The sequence below is a fragment of the Centruroides vittatus genome, unplaced genomic scaffold (assembly GCF_030686945.1).
Source record: "Centruroides vittatus isolate TY-2023 unplaced genomic scaffold, ASM3068694v2 contig_854, whole genome shotgun sequence".
NCBI classification, from domain to species: Eukaryota; Metazoa; Arthropoda; class Arachnida; order Scorpiones; family Buthidae; genus Centruroides; species Centruroides vittatus.
The window spans coordinates 582,015-600,068 of record NW_027122558.1 but is presented as its reverse complement, the minus strand read 5'-3'; the positions used below and the strand labels follow the sequence as shown (position 1 = coordinate 600,068).

At 33.1% G+C, this 18,054-nt stretch overlaps 1 protein-coding gene across 8 annotated transcripts in view; it reads right to left on the bottom strand.

The window, feature by feature from the left end:
• The window catches only part of LOC136982562 (lethal(3)malignant brain tumor-like protein 4), a 72,816-nt gene that overhangs the window by 22,474 nt on the left and 32,288 nt on the right, over positions 1–18,054 (bottom strand). For all 8 annotated transcript variants that reach the window (XM_067279066.1, XM_067279069.1, XM_067279071.1 and 5 more), the window contains exons 10-12: positions 3,869–4,109; positions 3,057–3,151; positions 2,231–2,459 (exon numbers count right to left, since the gene is read on the bottom strand). In XM_067279066.1, the coding sequence (XP_067135167.1) occupies positions 2,231–2,459; positions 3,057–3,151; positions 3,869–4,109 (565 nt within the window). The remainder of the gene's footprint in view (positions 1–2,230; positions 2,460–3,056; positions 3,152–3,868; positions 4,110–18,054) is intronic.

Here is an 18,054-nt window from a genome sequence, read left to right as displayed (position 1 = left end):
CGTTTAACTTGTTTAACTGTACAAACATACCCAAAGAAGCACGAGCTGTTACAGGCTGAAAATTTGCTGCCAGTCTGTAGCTGCTTCTGAAGAACTTATAAATAGAACACCAGAAGAAGGCAACTCAGAAATTTGAACAATTCTCACTAATCTTCATGATTCTGTCCTCATCTTACTTTGTTTTTGTCATATTGTAGAGATTCTTGTAAACTTTTTATTTTAGTTTTATGTTTCTATATCTTATTGTACTTTTATCTGTTTTTACCTGTACTTGGAAAAAAAAGTTTAATTTTATATTCTATCTGGTTATACATGTAGGGACAGACATTATTAATAAACATAAAGTTGATAGGCTGACAGCATATACTTTAGCAACAAATTCATATTCTATTTGGGAATAAACCATCACTGTTTTAGTATGTGGAGAAAATTGGTGAGTGCTTCAATTCCATCTTTGCTGTTGAGCAGCACACTGTCACAATGCTGGCATGCTGGTTTGGGGAGCCATATTGTATAATAGTTGATCTGGTTAACTGCATGTACAGGGTGTCCACTATGAACCCAACTTATTTGTTTCAACTGCCATATCGAAGTGCAAGGCAGTAATCAGACGTCGTGCATTCCATTAGGTGGAGAAACCATGGAAGTTGTATAGGTAATTTTGAAAATCCACCAAAGTGACTGCAAGTGACATGGCAGTAGTCAAATGCAAAATGGCTTCTCAAAAGCTGTGTGGTGATATGCTGAAACAAATTCCGTGATTCAAGTGCAACAGAACTTTCGTTGCATGATTGGCAAGGAGCCACCCTCAAGGAACACTCTCAAGTTATGGAAACAACACTTTTTGACAAAGGGATCATCAAGAAATGGCGATCGAGGAGGCCACTTCTTGGTTTCCTTGATCGCCAGATATTACACCATTAGACTTTTTCTTTTGGAGATTTGTCAAGGACAAGGTTTACACCGGTGTCAAAATTCGTGACCTTCAACATCTTCGTGTGCGCATTCGAGATGCCGTTGCTGCCATCACGCCTGAGATGCTTGAAACAACCTGGCAGGAAATGGAGTATACTCTCAATGTTCTACGTGCAACAAAAGGAGCTCATGTAGAGGTTCACTGATTTTTTTAATAAAACTTTTTGAGTTTTTCATCATAAAGTGTGCATTACTTTACATCCTGAGCAGTAGATTTTTTACAACTGTTTCAAATGTGTTAGGTTCATGGTGGACACCCTGTATAACTAAATAGAATACAAAATTAAACTTTTTTCCTAACAGGTAAAAACAGATAAAAGTACAATAAAATATAGAAACATAACACTAAAGTAAAAAATTTACAAGAATGCTCTACAATATGACCCAAAAAAAAGTGTGATGAAGACAGAATCATGAAGATTATTGAGAATCGTTCACATTTCTCAGTTGCCTTCTGGTGTCCTATGTGTTTCCTATCAAAAACTTTTTGTATGTTAAACAGTGTTTACTGTATGTATACAGTAGTGAGCAAAAGTAGAGCTACCCTTAACATATTTTTTTTAAATGCAACCTCTATTTTGTTTACCACCTACTAAGTAATTAATATTGTGATAGTTAAAAAAAGCACAAAAAAAGAGTCAAAATACTCAATTGAATCAAACAGATTTTATTTTAAATCTAATTTACAAAAAAAATAGAGGTCACATTTTTAAAAAATATGTCAAGGATAGCTCTACTTTTGACCACTACTGTATATGTATCTATACACTTGCAAATGAAAATGATAAATACATGCCATAATAAAACAGATAATTCCACACCAAACTTGATCTATTTTGTAAAATGTGTCTTAAAATATTTTGTTCTTTGTAAATATATACATAGATACATATTTAATAATTATATTTCTGTATTCATAATTTACATCTATAATGTTTGCTTAATATACAAGATTGTTATATTATCTAAATATCCTGTCTGAATTCTTCTGGAATATATCTAATAAAATAAAAATGTTATTCATTTGTTTGTCACTTGAGAGATGGCTTTTCTAGCAGTATTGACATATTTAGAAAATATATAAATGTATTAATTCTGATAAATATGTAACCATTATAGATACTTTTTGCTTTACAGTCAATTAATAGTACAGTTAATTAATCATAATATTTCGTTTTAAAATATTATAATAATAATAATAATAACAATAATAGAAAAATTAGTTAATTAAGAAAGATATATTTATTTAACTTACTCTTTGGCGGTGTAAGAACGTGACCAAATTCACTACACCAGTTAACTGGATGAATGAAAGGTGATGTGGGATCTGTCCAATAATCATAATCATCTTCCCAACCATCAAAATGTACTAAAAATCTATTTTCCAAAACATCAGACACAGTAGCTACACAAATTAAAGAACTATTTTTTTTATCTACTGCTTCTAATTTCATTCCTCGTTTAAAACCATGAGTTGGAGTCACCTATACGGTTTTTAAAATAAATTTATTTATAAAAATTATATGGATTAAATTTTATATTATTATTATGTATGTAATGGGATAAATACATTATAAAATCTTTTTCCATTTTTAAAACCTAGTAATTGCAAAAAATTATATCATTTTGTATTTTTTCAATATAATATTCACAATTAATTTTAACTGACAGAAATTTACATAAAATCATCACATTAGAATCATTATTAAGTATTAATTCTATATTTCTTCATAATGATACTGTGATAAAACAATTCATCTAGAGATGACAGAATTTCTAGTGAAAATGATAAATAATAGTCTTTGAACAATCTTCTGGATTTCTAGATATTATTATAGAATATTAGAAATAAAATGAAGAAAGTTAAATTTACTAAGCTGTTTATTAACTAAGAGAGTTTTAATATAAGACTTTTATTCATGAAAAATGGCAAAACTGGATCATTCATTAAAGAAGAATATTTTGCTAGTTATTTAACATCTTTCTCATCTCCAGATTTAGCAATTTTTTTATTTTTATTAATATTATAATAAAAGAATTAAAATTCAGAATTGGTATATTTTGTCATTTGATACACCTACTTGAAAAACATTCGCAGGAAATAATTGTCTAGAGGCAGCTTGTGCTTTCATTGTTTTTAAATATGTCTTCCAGTTAAATTCGTGTGGTTCGTAACCTGAGAAAATACACAGAATCACTGGCATTAAAAAACTATTCGGTTACAATAATATACCACCAATCAATATAATAATAGTCATAACAATGTGAAAAATTTATAATTTCTTAAAAAGTCTACGCACTAACTATAGTAACTAATTTTACAAAAATTAATTTATCGATACACGAATATACACAATTATTATCTGAAAGACTTATTTTTATTATTTATTTTATAAATAATTAAAATAATTAAAACTGCACCAGTTTATAAAACATAAGAGACTTTTTTGTAAAGCCAAAATTGATTTATTAAAACTGAAATTCTGACCCAGTTCAGGTTTAACTTGAAAATTGAAAAGTTCTGTAAGCCAAAATTCATTTTTTATAAATAAATTGGCTTTCAATTTATTTTCTGTTTTAATTCAATTATAATTTAAACAAAGAAAAACTTAATTTAATATATTCTATGAGAAGTTTTATAGTTTAAAAATTATAATTTTTTTATATTTATAATAAATCTATTTACATTATTTATTATTATTAATGTACTTTATACAAAAGTGTAATTTTTTTACTTTAAATCTTATAAAACACAAAATTATTTCAATATATTTACCACATTTGTTTATTAATCTTTATGAAATATGTTCAATAATTTATAATTTTAAAATTAATAAGTCAAAATGGAAAAATAACATATCTAAGAAAAGAACAAAGAATACAAATTTATTACCTTTAGGAGGATGTAAATGATGATTCGTTTTCTCACACCATCCTACCGGAAAAATATCTGGAGAATCTGCATTAACCCAAAAATCATAGCAGTCGGAATAACCATCAAAATGGAGACGAATGCGATATCCACGAATTTCGGCAACGCTAAGTACACAGAACATTGAAGGATGTCTAGGATCTATTCCTTCTAGTTTCATTCCTGTTCTAAAGCCATTTTTTGATGTTGGAAATGATTGATACTACAATAAAAAAAAATTAGTTTAAATTAAATAAATATGAATTATTTTTGTACATTTAGTTTCATTCAAGAACTATTTTAAAAATGTATGAAAATTTACATAAAAATAAATGTAAAAAGAGAAAAAGTTATAATAAGAAAGAATAATACTTTAAATAGTTTATATTAACATAATTTATCCTATATTTTCATTATATCATTTTTTACTTTATATATGATTTCCAGGAAAAAACTAGTTGGCCAACTTGCAATGTTAATTGGATGCTATTGTACATCACGTTGCAGCATGAAGAAAACACAATTTAAAATACAAATTAAAACAGTTTAAATGATGAAAGACAGAATGATGAAGAATGTAAACCAAATTCCTCATCCATCAAATTTTGATGATTTTTCTCATTGCCATATGAATTAGTTTGAATATAAACCAGTGAGTAACCTTTTCTGGACCATAAGTGAACTTTGCAGACAGCATGCATTTTTTTCTTACAAAGTTTCAAGTCAGCTGAATACCAACATACTCCATACCTGTCAGCACACTAGGTACTAAAATATTTTATGATATACAAACTAATAATATATAGTCTCTTCTCATCTTATCACTGATCAAGTTTAGCTTGAATGTTCATCATCATATATATCAGCTTAATTGGGTTTGTATAATGGCATAAAACAAAAGACAGGAAAATAAAATTATGTTGCCAAAGCTATGGGAGCCTCACAGGTTGTAGTTGCTCATGACTGATATAAACTGTAGTTTATAAAATGTAAAAGATCATTTAAAACACAAAATAATATAATAAAAGCCATTTATCATTACTCAATACTGATGAATTACAATGATGTTTCACCAATTTTAAGAGTAAAGAAAGTATTTGAATTTAATAAAGCAATAAGTTAATTTCTACATTCAATCAGCACACTGAGTGCACTTAAGAGGCTATTGTGATCTACATAATCAATATTACATCAATAATCAACAAACTACAAAAAACTAAATATCTCAAGAGAGGTTTTAAATATTTAACTGAAGAGAAAAATAACAGTATTACAGGAAAAACAAAATTTGTATTTCAGCAATTATTTATTAATCTATCAACTTGTGACATTATCAATATATTATGAAATTAGATATAAAAATGAAAATGATTAGTAATCAGGGATATAAACAGAAATTTCTGAGTGAGAGTCACCAACATCACTGATGGCTTGCATGGTCTTAGCATACTTATATAGGCAACCAAATAAATATAATAGCCAAAGATCACTAGCAACACATTGTTGTGCAAAGAGCTGCCATACTGATATGGCAGCTCCTTGCGTGTCATATGCAAACCAGTGATACACATAACAATGCTAAACAAGAACAACTATTAAATTTAATTCTTATCTTATGACTGTTCATGTAGCCTAGTATTTGAGTCTGATGTGCCTGTTTTCTATTTCATGCAGTGGTCAACTGTTTTGACTTTTTTACTGTTTTTACTTTTGAGCTCATGTGGGACAACAGTTGGCACCAACAGTGAGTGAAAGTAAGAGATGATATAACATCACTGCTGGAGACTGCCCCTTGCCACTCCATATGGCTTCATCCCTCATTACTATATATATACATATAGTAATTAGGTATATATACAGTCAATTCCGCATAAGTCGACACCCCAAGGGAAAGAGGAAATGTGTTGAGTTATCCGATGTGACGACTAAAGTGAAGTTGGAAAAAAACCACAAAACTATAATTAATAAAATGCAGTAGTGCGTCATACAGTAGTAAGGTGTGTTTCAAATTTATACGGACACGAAAAAATTAAAGTGAAACACAAATTTGCTGCATTAAATGACAAATGTTTTATTAAAAATAATATGGATTTACATGTTTCTACACTGCAAAAGAAGAATTTTAATCAAACATTAACATTTTGTCACTGAAAATAATGTTTATGAAACTCTTATACAAAAAAACTGTTACATATTTATCCGGACAGGTTACAAATTGCAAAGTTTTCTTACAATTTAATGGCCAATGTAACCACCATTTAACTTAATTACGTTAAATACTCGATTAGGCATTGTTTCAATTAGATTCTGAAGGAATTGAATCTTAAGTTTATCCCAAGCATCTGAAATTGCTGCCTTCAAATCATGAATTGTGGAAAACTGCTTTCCATTGGCATAAACTGTACGAACCATCATCCCCCAAAGATTTTCCATCGGATTCAGGTCAGGGCTTCTAGCAGGCCACGTCATCAGATTAATATTTTTACGTTTAAACCACATTTTTGTTGATTTAGAGGCATGCACAGGGGCATTGTCTTGTTGAAAGATCCAATTTGGTCCACAAATATTTGGTCCAGCTTCCAATAAATGATCTTCAAGCATGCCTTGATACTTCTTTGAATTCATTCTTTGGGTTATAAATGCTAAATCTGTGGTTCCGTTGAATCCAAACACACCCCACACCATTATTGATCCCCCACCCATTTGGCATTTTGAAAAAATTTGTTTTTCAGTTCTTAAATCGTGCCAATAATACTTCCAACCGTCTGGACCATTTAAGTTGAATTTTTTTTCATCACTGAACAAAACTTCAATCCATTCTTCGGACCATGTCATGTGTTTTTGTGCCCAATCAAGTCTGTTACTTTTGTGCTTTAATGAAAGTGGTGGCATTACGGCTTTTTTTCTGAATTTTAACATTGGAGATGTATTTAAAACTCTCCACACTGTTGTGCTGCTACAAAGCAAGTCTAATTCTTTTTTTATTTTTCTTACTGATGTTTGTTTTGTGGAGCAAACCTTGATGATTTGTCTACAATCTCGAGGAGTAAGCTTGGGTTTTGGACCTGTCTTGAATTTTGGTACATCCTTGCCACGTCTTTTTGATAAATAATCACCAACAGTTGATTTTGGACGATTTATATATGCTGCAATTTCTCTTATTGACTTGCCTTGTGATTTATAGGCATCAATCTTCCCTTTTTCATAATCAGATAAATTCTTTGTTCTACCCATTTTAGAACATTGAACAACATAAAGAATTTGTATTACAATTAGATATGTAAGCTAATTTGCGTATTTCAATGCTTGAAACTAAACAATATTCTGTTTAAGTCATAAAATGAGTGCCTGTCCGGATAAATATGTAACAGTTTTTTTGTATAAGAGTTTCATAAACAACATTTTCAGTGACAAAATGCTAATGTTTGATTAAAATTCTTCTTTTGCAGTGTAGAAACATGTAAATCCATATTATTTTTAATAAAACATTTGTCACTTAATGCAGCAAATCTGTGTTTCACTTTAATTTTTTCGTGTCTGTATAAATTTGAAACACACCTTATAGGCTTACAATACATTGTGTCCTCCATTTACAATTACTCTGTAGATGAAAAACTGAAAAATTCGTTTAGTGTTTGTTTTGAGCACTTAACTGTCTCAACTTTCTTTTTCAACAATCACAAACGCCTTTAAAACATCATCTTCGCAACTGCCAATTGTTGGCAAGTAACATCTAAGGATTCTTAATGCCTCTGGCATGAGAAAATGCAAAATTGGATTCTGGTGTGATGTTGATGTAGATTGTATATTTTCTTTTTGTTTATCTGTTATTATTTTATATATAAAATGTTAAGGCATTTTTATTAATATGTATATATATATATATATTAATTATATATTAATAAATAAATCGAATCCTCCTCCTGAAAAAAATGAGTTTGCACCACACGTGCAGAGTGAATTCATTTTTTCGGGAGGGGGTGACAACTTATCGGAGTGTGGGACAGCAAAAGTCTGTCGACTTATCCAGTGGTGAAGAGTTAAACGGTGTCGAGTAAACCGGAGTTTTTTAACATTGATGCCTATGTAAGTCAGCTGAGAGCACAGAAAACTGACTGCTTAACCGAAGGTGTCGAGTTATCCAAGTGTCGACTTATGCGGACTCGACTGTATATATATGTTATGGACAAAGTGATTAATCGGGTATTATTCATGCCTGGTCATTATGAATAATGACCAAAAAGGGCAGGCAGTGTAATAAATATTGATTAATTTATCAAATTGACCAGTCATTATGAATACTGCTATCACCTAGTCAGGCAAAGTGATAATAATAATGTGACGGACGAAAAGACGAAGGTGTTCAATCAAAACTTTTTCGAATTTTTCTCCACCATTTTTATCAACATATCTGTAGAAACTCATAAAAATTATTTCCCACGAACTTGCTTCCTCGTTGAGGATGACCCATCTAGTTAGACGTATGCCACCAGGAACTTTTAGAAGAAATTTACGTATTGGACACCCAGACCCTCATGGAAAAAACCCGAGTGAAAAAATAAAACGAACGAACGATGACAAATCCAGCAGTCGTCGTTTAGTTATCGTGAAAGCAACCCTGAACCCTTTCCGCCATCTTCCGACCCGAGGAATTATACCAAAATCATAGTGCAGTGCGGATTATCTTGTGAACTGTTCCTTCTAATCGTGAATCTCCGTGGACCATATCATCTCAGTGATACCCGACGACGGCTCCAAGACTCTCTAAGGTATTTATCAACTCGCGAATCGATTTGTAAACTCTCTCTCTCTCCGCGTATCTAAAAACACGTCCGTAATAACCATGCATCTTGCTGTAACGTTGTTATACTCCCTTATTAAAATTAGCCTTGTTACTTAGCCGGTGTCTTGAGTGACTCACTTCCTCGGATCTCCTACCTCCGCCTCCACAGCGAACGTACCCGCTCACTCGCGACCGCTCGCGTGACGCAAGAACTCTGCGTCGCGATATCCAAGTCTCGATCGACTCGGTGGTGTCACATCCTGACGAGGGGTCAAAGAGACACCGACCCTCCGGTCACAAAAAGTTGAGGAATGATCATCCGACATACGCTAGCTAATCGGCACTCAGTTGCGTGTGTGTATCGTGTTTAGTACCGAATTTAAAATTTGATTTAAAAAACCTCCACTTATTTCATTTAGAAATATTTATTTTTTGTAAATTATTTCAAAGTATTTTAAAAAGAACATGTAACCTTTTAAAACTAAGTACTATTAACTATATTAATTAAATGGCAAAATTTTACCCATGTGCACCATCTTGGCGGTGGTCACAACTGTTTGTTCTCTTGACGGATTTTTCCCGGATGAGAGCTGCCGGCAGGCCGCCGATTGTTTAATTAACATTACTACTGTAGATATTGATACATACTAGTTATTGATACGTGCGTTCAAGAACTAACTAGTGACGTTAAACAATCGGCGGCCTGCCAGTGGCTCCCCTCTGGGAGGAATCTGTCGAGAGCACAAACAGTCATGACTGCTGCCAAATTCGGTACTAAATGCAATATGCACGCACAACTGAGTGCCGATTGGCTAGCGTATGTCATATGATCATTCCTCAACTTATTATTATTATCACTTTGCCCAACTAGGTGATAGCAGTATTCATAATGACCGGTCAATTTGATAAATTATTGAAATTTATTACAATGCCCGATTTTGTTGGTCATTATTCATAATGCCCGTATTAATCACTTTGCCCATAACATATATACTGTTAGTCTAAACTATTTCTAAAATTAACTTATATAAGAAATAATAAATAAAAATGTGGAAAAATATGAAAATGCAAACAACATCAATACTTAGATCTTGGTTGCTTGCTGTTCTTTTTGCTATGTATTTTCTTAGCATAAGATTTCCATTGAGAACAAATCACACAGGAACACTTTTAGTGGAAAAAGGTCAATTTATTGATAGGAAAGGATATGCATTTTGGGCTTAATGCATCTCTTCAGTCCTATTATAACAGATTTATCAGCAAAAATTATTACAGAGTTACAGATTTACCAATTGTTTTATTCTAGCACATTTTGTTATACTGTTCAAATGTGTATAAAGGTGGAGCTAAAATTCTTTTAGCTCCACTTTTCTCCCCTTTTTTCCTATGTCTTCTCACAAATCGTGTTGTCCTAACTGTCACTATAATATCAGGTAATTATGTTTTATTGTATAAACCTTTGTACACATATCCTAAATATTAATATGTAACTGTAATAATATTTGCTGATAAATCTGTTATAATAGGACTGAAGAGGGGCATTAAACCCAAAATGCATATCCTTTCCTATGAATAAACCAACCTTTTTCCACTAAGTGTTCCTGTGTGATTTGTTCTCAACAGCAACCTAATGCTAAGAAAATACATAAACATCAATACTGTTTATAAATAAAACAAAAAACTATCTTTTGGCACAAATTAACTTTTAATTAAAACAATAAAATACAATAATTCAGAAATGATAAAATACAAAAGTACTTTTGATAACTTTAAATTATCACCACCACGTAAAATTAAATGGGAGAAGAGAGTAGCAATATCTCTTTCTTGGATTTGAACATAAGTAGGTCAAACTCTGATCTATCTTTTAAAGAATACCATAAATTTAACATGGATCCTATCATCATACTTTCAAGTTCTTTCCAGCCTCCTACCAATAAAAACGCAGCAATCTTGGCTTTAATCCAGGGTGTGTATTGTTACCCATCTAGCCAAAGTTAAAGCATATCATTTTCAGAGTTACACTCTTTTACTTCCTATCTTTACTGTGTAAGAAAAACATGGTTAAATACTTTTTTGGAGTTTCTGATCTTTATCTTGGTCTGGACTGCATAAAGTTATCTCTAGTTAGTTTTTCTAATTATGCCCTTCCCATATAACACTGCTTGATCATGCTTGCCACATAGTCTAGAATGTGACACCTCAAACTTTTTTATAATGATAAGCATCCTTATGGTTTGTTAGAAAAAAAAATCAGGGTTATATAAAAATATCTGACATGGACAATAATACCTCTGACACTGAAGGAAACATATTGAGATGTTTGTCTATTGTTTAATGGAACATCATAAAGGTTTTTTTAAACATGAAACATTCCACTGAATTAGTTGATGCTTTCTATGAACCAGTTTAGAGTGAAATGCAATTACCCTGGCCCTGAACAAATTTCAACTTCATATTTATATGGGAAATCATATATTTTAGATGAAAATCTATATAGAAATCCAACCTTAAATCTTTCAGAAAATTAAGTTTTACCTTACATTTAAGGCATTTAAGTTTAAAGAATACATCTATTAACAGGCTTTAGTCTAAAAATTTAACATAATTGCTACCTCTTAATATAGTTGAACTTCAGTATTCAAACTTGGTTAATTCAGATTCTAGTTTCCGAACATTCTATAGTTCTAATAAATGTGATGTAAAAATTACTTGTTTCATTCGAATGTTTTTTCATAATTTTTGGAAAATTCGAAGCTGGAATATCCTCATATTTCAAATATTACTAGTTTAAAAATTCAAAGCCGTAGTAGCTTAATTCATACTGAGCGAATAGCAGAAAGTGAAAGTGAAAAGCGAATGAGAAACTGATCTGGACTGCAAAAAGTGAAAAGTGATTGGAAATTTTGAGCATCCAATCGTTTACAAGAAAGAGAGAAATGTCGTCGGTAAAAACAAATCACTTCTGACATTCAGTTTTTAATCAGTTAAATATTTGTTACAAAAAATAAAAGATATGTTAAAAAGAAAAGGATGTTAAGCAAGAAAATATTTAAAAAGTGTGAATTACAAGAATTTCATGCTAATTTTGGCATCTACTCTGTTGTGTGATGTTTTTGTAACCATTTTAAAAACTGCTAGAAACACCTAACAACAAATGGCACTGTAATAAGTGGCAAAACATTTTTGCAATGGTAAAATTTTCCAAAAACAATGTCATGCTGATGTGTTATTCATTCCGTTTTTCATTTTCACCAGCAATTCACTCTCGGTGTGAATTAAGCTTAACAAAAAAATGCGACAACCAAACCAATTATATTTTATCAATATTACTTAATAATTATCTATGAAATTGTTTAATTCAAATTTTGGAAAATTCAAACTATTTTGCACTCCCCTTGAACTTCAAATTAAGTGAGTTTGACTGTATTTTATTTTTTTACTTTTTATTTTTCTAAATATTTTCCTCTGAGCATATAATATTTGTAAGTTACATCCTGCCATAAGTTAAATTCATTTTTATTATTTTAAAGTATTTTACTTAATATTCATGTTTACATTTACAAAGTAATTTTCAAATTAAACTGAACATTCTTTTTTAATTGTACCTGATGATGATAACATCAAGCAATAGTGAGTACAATGGTGTTTCGTCAACCTGGCAACACTGAGACAGACGTGGTGCCAGGTTACCAAATATACACCCTTATCAGAAGGTGGAAGTTTTTCTGGTTTTCTCAATCCCCTGATCACAATCTTATATATTTTTGCATGTGAAACTGTACAAATGTGCTTTCTATGATTGTTTAACATGCCATTTCAATTTTTCAAAGCTATTCCTACCCTTGGCTGGCTTGAAACAAGAAAACCCTATTCTTACTTTGTGTTTCATATACTTTTATTGCATATAAATACAAACTCTAATTATCAAAGTACACAAACAGTTATGTACTATAGTTGTTTTTGTAACAATTATTGACTCAAGTGTGGTAAATAATTTTGCTTCTCATAAACCTGTGCACTGTTGTCCTCAGGAAAGTCTTTGGAAAAATCATCCACAGGCTAACTTGTTTTACCCATCACAGCATCATATCATCTTGACATTTCTTATCTTTAAAAAAGGAGAACCCATACCCCTTTCCAAGAACTGCACATTTTGCATACTTTTAACTCTGGACCTATTCAGTACAGCAACAACTCCAACAATGAGCTTGACATGCCAGCTTATTGGATTTGCCAGCATACTGGATGCCGGGTTAACAGAATTTCATTTTACTTGTACAGTTAATAATTCTGTTTTTGTATTTTATTGCTTCAATTAAAGTTAATTAATATCAAGAGACAATCTTCTGACTTATTTATGAATCAAGGTATCCTTATATGTCTCATACAAGCTTCTTTTAACATTATGATACAGTATATCATTAGTAATAAACATGCGTCACTGCGTACATGCTCTAAACTTACACAATTCTGGTCACCTTACTAATTATTAATTACAGTAGTTCTCAATATATGTTATAGCTATGCTCCTACAAAGTACGATTTTAATGAAATAACATTCACTGGGTATCAATTTCCCAATAAACTATTGTAATATGTTGGGTAACATTTCATACCAATTAAAAAATTTGAATTTATTTGAAAGTGTATAAACACGAATAAAGAATATTTATTTTATTGTACACTAAACTGCTATACAGTATAATTTATTATAATTGCTAAATAATAATTAGAAAATAGACTATAAAATTATTAATAAAACATAAACAAATATTAAAAAATAATAAAAATAAAAAATTTAACAATGTAAAATAAAAAAAATTAAAAATACACATGTTCCTATTCAAGTGACATTACAAAGTAATATGTGTAATATTAATTAATGTATATCAAGTTTATTGTTTCTAATTAAACAACCAGAATAATGTATGCTGGTGAAACATATATCAAGGACTTTCTGCATTAAAAACACATATGAAAAAAGTTGGAATCAATGTGCTAGGCCACAATTTGATGATTTGTTCTCGTGTTTAAAAAATCTTAATGATTTACATTTCTTTTTCTTACTTGCATCATTCGTAAAATGCGCTAGTCAGCTTGTTGTTATAAAGGATTAGAGGGCTGTCTGTTATGTAAACAGACTTTGCCCTAAGGATTGAAAAAAAAAAAATTGGAAAGAACTTAAGATGGAGAAAAAGTAAGAGAAAGATTGATTGGAAAGTGGAAATGAAGGAGAAGGGAAAGAGGCTCCAAGAGCTGCGTCGTCATTTATTAAAACTAAAATTATACAAAAATAGGATGAATACACAGATATTTACAATAATGGATAAGTTACAACATAGAAAACAAAGAACAATATATGCAGTAAAAACAATACACAAAAATAATAACAGAAATAAAGGCAGATGCATAAAGCAATAGCCTGAGCACAACAAAACAGGCACAGTGATGCTGGTATTACAATAGGAAAAATTTGAACAGTAAGGAACATCATTTACATAAGAATAAACACTGCACGGCTCGCACTAATCAGATAAGAAAATAGAAAAGTTAGCCAGTGTTCCTAGTTTAAAGAACATAACTGGTTCCACAGAATCACTTGATAAATGGAAATCTTAGGGTGGATGCACACATGCAGCACAGCAACAAAAGGCAGTGTTGCAAATGCATCTTCACTGTGTGGCAGCACAACCACACAAGCAGCAATCTGCTTATATTCGACACATGCATACAGTATTCAAAATGGAAAACAATACCAACACTGCCATTATCCATGTGTTTACAAATTTTGTTTTGTACAGCTTGCTTTATTTAGCTAGAAAATTTTGTCAAAGGTTTGAACAAAAATTTTGGATTAGAAATTTTTCTTGGATCGAGAAAGAACTGGTGTACAAAATACGCTTATTCCTCGATTAGGATCTCTTGATAAAGAATACTACTTCAAGTAAGATTTGTTTGTTTTTTTCCTTTGAATTAAATTATATATGATCATTTGTGTTAAATTTATTATCATTTCCTCTTTATTCCAATGTCAGTTATCTCAGTTAACCGTGTTGAACTTTCTGCCATTAAAACACCACATGATTCTATTTTCTCATGTGACTACAATACGAACCATTAATCAAAATGCATCTTGGCGGCAGCGGCGGCGGCGACCACAAAACACAGAATTCAATCAACTTTCGTGGAATGAGAAAAGTGGCAGAAAATCACATTTTGTAGCCAAAAAAAGTGACATCATTCTGCTGCCTTTCGCTTCCGTGTCGCTTGTGTGCATCCACCCACATACTTAGAATATGACAAAACATACCAAATCTTAACTGAACCTATTATTTTACTTGGTTATGGGATAAGTGATTTTAGCTTACAAGAAAATCACTTATCCCACAAAAAGCTTACAAAAAGTGTTAAATCCCTTTAAATTAATGAAAGCATTTTAACACTTCTTGGAAAGTAAATTACATTCTATAATATTATCAGGTATCTTCAGAGTGATAGATTTGTTAACTTTCTTGACATTAACTCTACAAGTTTAAAGTTAGAACAAATTACATCAACAATCTTTCTTACACATAAATGAGATACAAAAAGCATTGCAAAGGAGTCATGCTAAAAGACGTGTCAATATGAATACACGAACTACTATTCAAACAGCCAACTGAACCTTAAACCACTCTTTCTACTGTAGCGCTTCGCCGCTATTAATTATATGTATATATTTATGTATTTTATTTTTTTTTTTTTTGTTCGATTGTTCTATTTATATGTTTGTTTTTTTTTTATGTCGCGTCGCGTATATGTTGTTGTATCGGGTTTTAGATGTAACGCACGGCCATTTTGTTGTGTACCGTACCGTCTGTTGTCGTCATTGCTGTGCCGTGGTTTTTGATTGGATATTTGGAGGGTCACGTGGGAGGAAAAGAAAAAGCTCCCGGATGGTGGGAGATATAAAGGGATGACTTCCACGTGTCGAGGCATTTTTCATTCTTCTCTTTCGTGGATCGGGGGATCTGGAGCGGTGACGAGACGAGAGAAAGGATTCGAAGCAGAGCAGCCGATCAGGAAGAAAAAGAAAAGACAAGAACCAGCGAGAAGAATCTCATTTCGTAACTACGTGTCCCACGAAATACGGCGACGGTATCTACCATCTTGTAAATGTTTGTATAGTTTTTTAAGGTTTAATCGCGTATTAGTTTTAGTCTCGCGATTAATTACTGTTGTAATCTTAGTGTTATTGTCATCCTTAATTTTGTTAAGAACGCTGTTTGCCTGTTTAAATCAGGCGATCAATTCCCCCTTTTTGTGTGTGTAATTAATAAACCTTTGTTTGTTTATCTATACGCTTCTACCGACTATTCATTTCCACTTCCTTTCATACCCGCAAACCACGTGCTTGCGGAGTCCACATTGGCGTCCGCGACAGGATATAGAATAGTCGGTTTAGCGTACATCCCCTCATTTCATTTTCGTTCTGTCCGTCGCACATTCCAGGCCCTACTATTTGTATAACGTATTCGTCGCTGCGCTGCACATCTTCGGTTTTGAAAATTTTTTTTTTTCTCTTTCCTTATGGAAAGCCATACTGTAGTATCATCCGGATTGGCAATGGAGGGGATCAGTAACGTCCCTATTGTTACCGGGTTCATGGGGATGATCCCATGCTTTACGAATTCGCCAGGCGATGTTTTGGATATATGTCGCTTCTTTCAAACGGTGGAAAACGTGGCGTCTCTCGCAGGTTGGGAGGAGCAAGTCAAAGTAACCGTGGTTCAGGCCAGGCTTAAGGGTGAACCACTGTCGGTGTTTTTTGACCTAAGGGACCAAGGCATCACGAGTTACGACGAAATAAAGAGGGGTCTCATTAAATGTTTCGATCGGAGGGACAAAGAACAAGATCCTTTCAGTCAAGTCCTAAAAATAGCCCAAAAGAGAGGAGAGAAAGTCTGTGAGTACGGAATCCGCATAAGGTCCTTGTTCTCGCGCGCCGTGGCTCGTAACAGTAACTTGGCCACGCTCCGGGATAACGCTGTGAAAGAGTGTTTTTTGAGAGGTTTGGCCACTGACATCCGGAGGCAGGTAATGCAAAAACATCCGGACACCTTGGACCAAGCGATATGTAGGGCAGAGGAAGAGGAAGAGATTGAGGCGGCTTGCGGAAAAGGGAAAATAATGAGCGAGGTGTGCACGAATTCAGAACATAAGGTTTCGTCCTCTGAGAAAGAGGATGGCGTGAACAGCCGTATTGCAGAGCTCGAGGGTCAAATACGGGCATTGACGGAGTCGGTCGCATCGTTAACAGAATGTATGAAGGGAAATGGGAATCCCGATAGAAAGTGGAGCAATGAGAGAAGATGCTATGCTTGCGGGGAGAAGGGGCACCTGGCTAGACAGTGCAATAAGCGTAGGCATTTAAACTAATGGAGGGCCATTTGGGAGGTCAGACAGATGGCCAGAGCGTGAGATTGGAACTGACCACGAGGATCCAATTATCCAGACGCGGGTTACCGACAATCGAAGGTCTAATATTAGGTACCATGGTTACTTGCCTAGTCGACACGGGCGCGGAAAGGACCGTTATTAGAGACGAGCTAGCTGAAAATATAAGAAAACAGAATAGAAACTGGGTTGTGTTTAATGATTCCTGTATAAGCGGAATGTCAGGTGCTCTCCTGAGAAGTGATGAGGCTGTAATTATTGATTGTAGATTCGAGAACGGGCGTAGGGTATGTGTTAAGGCTCCTAGTTTGAGTTTTCCAAAGGGGACGGACTATGACTTAATTTTCGGCATGGATGTTATTTGCCAACACCCAGAGCTGCTGACTGGCATCAGAGTAGTTGTGAATAGTACGAACCTGAGGGGAAGTGGGGATTTCTCCATTAATATAAACACTGAGCTAGGTGATAAGACGGAGTTATGGAAGTTGGATCACCTTGAGGAGAAGGTTAAGGAAAGGGTGATCGATGTGTTAAAAAGGTATCCAAACGCTGTGGCTAACGAAGTTTCAGAGTTATCGGGGACCAAAGATCACGTGCACTCCCTTGAATTGACGTCTGAGTGTCCGATAAAAGTTAAGCAATACCGTATCCCATACAGCTACTTGCCTGCCCTCAAAAGACAAATTAATGACCTCCTGAAGGCGGGAATTTGCGAGGAGAGCACGTCAGAGTGGAACTCCCCGATACACGTCGTTCCGAAGGACTCTGGCGAGCTCCGCGTCACTCTGGATCTGAGGAAGGTAAACGAAATAACGAAAACGCAGGTTTTTCCGATGGCTAGGATCGATGACATATTGTCTCAGCTTAATGGGAATAAATATTTTTCGGTTCTAGACCTTAAGGCGGGTTATTTTCAGATCCCCTTGGATCCCAGGGTGAGGCATGT